Source organism: Dendrobium catenatum, unplaced genomic scaffold, assembly GCF_001605985.2.
Source record: "Dendrobium catenatum unplaced genomic scaffold, ASM160598v2 fragScaff_scaffold_1595, whole genome shotgun sequence".
Classification (NCBI taxonomy): Eukaryota; Viridiplantae; Streptophyta; class Magnoliopsida; order Asparagales; family Orchidaceae; genus Dendrobium; species Dendrobium catenatum.
Window position 1 is genome coordinate 1530123 of NW_021320057.1, and position 5398 is coordinate 1535520.

The following is a 5398-nucleotide window of genomic DNA, read 5'->3' on the forward strand; positions in this document are numbered from 1 at the left end:
TAAGATCAACATCGTCGGAGAGGGCGACTTCCTAGAGGATGCGGCCAAAGTTGGTACATTGTGCTCCATTTCTAAGCCTATTTCCAGCTCCCGAACGAGTCTCTCAAATGGAGTGCTTTCTTTCAGCTTGAACTGAGTATAATATGCAGACATTTGCGAACAAATATCTGTATATGTAGACATGGGTGTACGTACATTTTCCATATTCTTTTCATTTATTTGTTTGTGGTGGATTGCCATTTAAAGCTAAAGTATTAAACTTTTTTATTATTTGTCAATGTAAATTATAGCCCGCAAAAGAATGTTAAATACACTATATGGGAAGATTCATGGAAACCATGTAAACTCTTAAAAAAAAAAAAAAAACTACAACTTTTGTAGGGATTTTAAGTGCCTATATTTGGCCGAAAATTCAAAAAAGCACAATCATAAGGCCATTACAAACAAGTAGACATGATGCCACAGTGCATAGAGTCGATATTTTTTAAATTTCATCTAGGAAGTTAATAAATATTTAATCTAAATTAATGTCACAAGGCATTAAACTTATGATCTATATTTCGAAAATTACGGGGCATGCATATCAATTAAACCAGTTCTCTTTGAATTTAAGATTAATAGGTAATCCTTTTATGTTTTATTTATGTTGTTAAAGGAGGAATGAGCTATCTAATGTTTAATCCAGGGAGGAGACTTGCTTCTTATTGAAATGGGAAAACTTTCACTCAAGTGACGAATTGATATGTTGAAGCATATATATTGATGATATTGATGACAGTTTTTCATGTAACGAAGATGGTTGGCTGCAATGTAATCCAATAGGAATAAGTACTGAGGGAGATACAAGCAGAATGCAGACTTGGAAGGTGCAAAAATTTACCGTCCATTGTATCAAAAACTTTAATTTCTTTCGTAAATTATTCTTTGGTAGGACTATTTATTTATTTAGCTGTGGAAGGATTTAAAACGTTTTTTCATTATCAATTATTGAATTATTTTGATTTTTAATATCAGCTATATCGAATTTCATAAATTTTATGTGGTATGTGTAAATTAGTTTAATTATTGAAAACAAAGGAAAGAGCCGCTCTCGTAGTCTCCCTCAGCTGAGTCTAGTGCTATTACGGTGGGTGGTCCTGCATACATTCTTTAGAATAAATTTTAAAATAATTACCTTTAATAATTTAATTAGCTATTAAACAAAAAAAATATTTAGAATTAGGCAAACTCGCCCATTGAATAGGAGACTTGCTTAGCTTCTAAAAACATTAAAAAAATATTTCAAGAGAGAGAATGTAGGAGAGAGAAATTACCAAATGAAGTAGAAAGAGACATAAAGTAAGTCAGATAAATAAAAAATAAAAATAAATTTTACATTAGAATTTATTTTTTAATTTTTTTATTAACATGTTAAATGCAAATATTTTTTCTTATTTTTTAATAAATAATTTAGAATGAAATTTTTTTATGAGTTATTCTGTCAAAAAATTTTACAATTTAATTTATCATAATCAATTTAAAAATAAAAAATTTTAAATCATTTTTATTCATAGCGTATTATTATTATTTTAAATTTATCTTATTTTAAGGAAAATAATATTTTATAAATATTTATATTTTTTTTCATTAATAAATTTGAATGAATTTCATAATTAATACTAATAAATAATAAATGTAAGTTTAATAAATATAACATAATTTTTGGTAAATTTTTTTTTTTAAAATAAGATAAATATTTATTGATGAGAATGTCTAACTATATGATATGTTTACTGAGCCACACAATAAATGTCGCTTTGCCTTTGAAAGTGGATTTAGTTAACTTGTCATGAATCTCTTAAAAAGTTAATTTCATATGAGATGACTTTGGTATTATATTCCTATGATAGAAATTATCAATCAATTAACAAAATAATTTGCTTTTATTTTGAATTCAGAATTTTCAATCAAAGATGCTCGACTATCGAGTTGAAATTGAGAGTGAGTGACCTAAGAACCTAGAAAGTAATGGAGATGGAGAGAAAAAACAAGTAGAGATAAAATCTGAAGAATACTAAAAAAATTATGATTACCAAAACTGGTAGAGTATCCACTATATCATTTCAAATAAATCCAGTATAAGCTCCCCAAACTGATTTTCGTCACCAATTATTATAGGGTTTTGAGGGCTACATAAAAGACTACATAGAAAAAAATAAAAAAATATAAAACAGTATCACAATACTTTTATAACGTTTCACACTATCCTGGAGATATGTTACCTCTTGATTAGCTAAATGACAATGAGATAAAAAGGCTTTGACGAAATGCCTCTAGGTGACCTCAATGACTCCAAGTATATGAGGGCAAGTGTGCTTATGTAAGTTTGTGGATGAGCACAAAAAAAAAGCTTCTCTATCTTTTTATGGATAAATTTTTAATTTAATTACCGTTCATAATTTAATTAGCTATTAAAATTAGCAATTAAAAAACAAAAAAAAAGGACCTGGATAACAAAAATAGATTCCAAAAATAGATAACAAAAACAAATTCCAAAAATAGAAAATAAAATTAGCTAATTAAATTATTAATGGCAATTATTTTAAAAATTTATCCAAAAATAGATAGAGAAGAAAGGAGGGGAGCACTTTTAGGCAATCTGGATAACAAATTCCCCGAAATTATTCATCCTCTTGGTTACAAGTATATATTTAGAGCATGTCTACCTTCATATAAAGCCTCACCTCCTTCCACTCTTCCAATTCCAAGTTCCATAACTTCATCTGATCCTCTTTTTCAGCGTCCATTTGCTTTCTCAAGATTTCGTCAAAGATGGTGAGCACCGATGCTGTCCGTAACGTTGTGGGGATCATAGGTAACTTCGGCGCGGCATAACAATTTGCCTTTGATTAATTTCACTTATTTTTTCCTTTCTGATTTCTTACGAATTTTATTGGGAAAATGGGATTGGGGCAGGGAACGTGATATCATTCGGACTATTTCTTTCGCCATTACCAACTTTCATAAAAATATGGAGAAAGAAGGCAGTAGAACAGTTCTCACCAATCCCATATGTTGCGACTCTGCTCAATTGCATGCTCTGGGTCTTCTATGGCTTACCCATCGTCCACCCAAATTCAATACTCGTTGTTACCATAAATGGCACTGGTATTGTGCTTGAGGGTGCTTATCTTACAATCTTCTTTCTTTATGCCCCTAAGGATTTGAGGGTGCGTTGAATCGATTCTTGGTTGATTGAATTCAAATATTTATTGGCTGATTGGAAGATCTATGTTTTTGATTGATGATTTTGGGATTTTTGGATACATTCTTGCAGTTGAAGGTTTTGAAGTTCCTAGCAGGGGAACTGGCTTTCATGGCGGTGGTGGTGTCCGTTGTGCTCACGGTGGGTCATACTCATGAGAAGAGGACGATGATGGTCGGCATCCTCTGTGTCATCTTTGGCACTTGCATGTACGCCTCCCCCCTTACCGTTATGGTAAGTTCTTATTTTCTTCTACAAGACCAAGCTCTTTCTCATTATCCTTTGTTTCTTTGTCAAGTTTTTATGTAAAGCTTTGTTTAATTTTATTCCGATACCTCTTTCAATTTTTTAATTCGAACTGGGAGATTGTGTATATAACTTTCATCCATCCATGTTTAAAAAAAACAAGTCAGAAAAAAATATATAATTATAGGCGAATTAAGAAAGTAAAAAATTGTGATTATTAGCTTTCTAAATTTAAGAGATTACATGATTCAACAATAATTGGATTAATACCTTTAAGTACATGATAATGATCAAGCATTCAATGGCTTATTATTATTTACGTGCTAATCTTTGCCACACTGTAACCCTTTTATAGAAAATGGTGGTTGTGACAAAAAGCGTGAAGTACATGCCGTTCTGGCTTTCTTTAGTTAGCTTTCTCAATGGCGTATGTTGGACCGCCTATGCACTTTTGAAGTTCGACATTTTTATTACGGTAACGCATTTCTTTTCTGATAACTAGACCGTTTTTTCTTTCTTAAACATCTGCTGTTAAAATTTGTTGAAGGCTGATTTGGTGACCCCGTGCAGCTACCGAACGGGCTCGGAGCGCTACTCGGATTCCTCCAGCTGGTGCTGTACGGATGTTATTGCCGAAGTACCCCGACCTTTGAGCAACAGAATGAGGAGAAGAAGAAAAGGCAGGAGGTTGAAATGGCCTGAAGTGAAGACTAATGGCTTCAAGCTCCCAAAGGAAAAGGAAATCCAAGAGTAGCTGATTTTTTTTCTCTTTAATGTTGGGTGGAGTGGATAGTGCACTAGCTAGCTTCTCTCTTGCTTGTGTAATATCCACGTTCAAGATGGATCAAGCGATTGCTAATGGATAGCTCTATCTATTAGCCGCTCATTCATTGCTTTAAATCTTGATTTCTTTTAAGCTCTGTTGTTGTCGTAGGGTAGGTAATCATTTTGGGAATTTGATAATCCTTGGAATTTTTATCGACCTCAAAGTTCATAATATTAATTCAAAAATTATTATTTCTATTCATTCATTTAAAAAACTTCTTTTTTTTGGAAAATTAGGTCCTAATTAAGCCCAACTTCCATTATATGATTAACTTCATTATTCATGACTTAAAAGATGCATAAACAATTCAGCTTGTTCCATACCAATCTCGAGGCCAATCACAATAAATTTGAAAAAATATAATAATTACTTAGCAACTAATAATAGAATAACAATGCTGAATTAATAACCCAATAAATACTTCAAACTATCTCATACGCCTACAAAATCATATAATTCTGATTTTTAAAACTGTTTTAAAATAATTAATCCCGGCTCTTACATCGATTCATCTCTGAAATTATTAAAACTACATTTTTTTTAAGCATATTTCATTTAAAACAATTGCTATGAGAAAAATAAAACATTAATTAAATTTGTTTGACGAAAGTCTCATAGTGGGAAGGGATTATTAAGAGGTGCAGAGTTTACTGGAAAAATTAAACAATCCCTCTGTTAATTTACTGCAGTTATTTTTCTCATAACTGCACGTTTTCCCTTCGTTACTTCACTGACAAAAATTTTTCATTAAATTGAGGGGGCGTTCTCTTCTCGCTACCGATACGTTACAAAAACTTTAAAATTTTTTCCCATCAGTTTTCAATATACTTCTATACTATTATATAAAAATGAATTGATTTTCCACCTAAATACAATCCTAATCTTCTATTTAATTTATCAAAGATGAATCTTAACCATTAATTTTATTTATATATTTAATTAACTTATCTTCATTATTCATTTAAATGCATAACTTTTTTCATTTTATTTACATTAATTACATTTAAGTAATTAGATCCAATTTGTGCATTTAATTATATTAGTTTTATTGCCCGTGCATCAAATGCACGTGAATAAAATTT

The 5398-nt window shown here is 30.8% G+C and overlaps 1 protein-coding gene across 1 annotated transcript; it reads left to right on the top strand.

The window, feature by feature from the left end:
- The first annotated feature begins 2811 nt into the window (after window positions 1-2811).
- LOC110108232 (bidirectional sugar transporter SWEET6b-like) lies at window positions 2812-4143 on the top strand. The gene is made up of 4 exons (XM_028700828.1): window positions 2812-2854; window positions 2956-3209; window positions 3317-3478; window positions 3846-4143. Exons 1-4 carry the CDS (start codon window positions 2812-2814, stop codon window positions 3990-3992), a joined length of 606 nt encoding a protein of 201 aa, XP_028556661.1. The 3' UTR covers window positions 3993-4143.
- The last annotated feature ends 1255 nt before the right edge of the window (window positions 4144-5398 follow it).

Bases quoted from the DNA above. Each gene is read 5' to 3' on its own strand.
- LOC110108232 (XM_028700828.1), top strand. From the start codon at position 2,812: ATGGTGAGCACCGATGCTGTCCGTAACGTTGTGGGGATCATAG. The intron at 3,210-3,316 runs GTGCGTTGAATC...ACATTCTTGCAG, and splicing joins ATGCCCCTAAGGATTTGAGG to TTGAAGGTTTTGAAGTTCCT. The intron at 3,479-3,845 runs GTAAGTTCTTAT...ACCCTTTTATAG, and splicing joins CCTCCCCCCTTACCGTTATG to AAAATGGTGGTTGTGACAAA.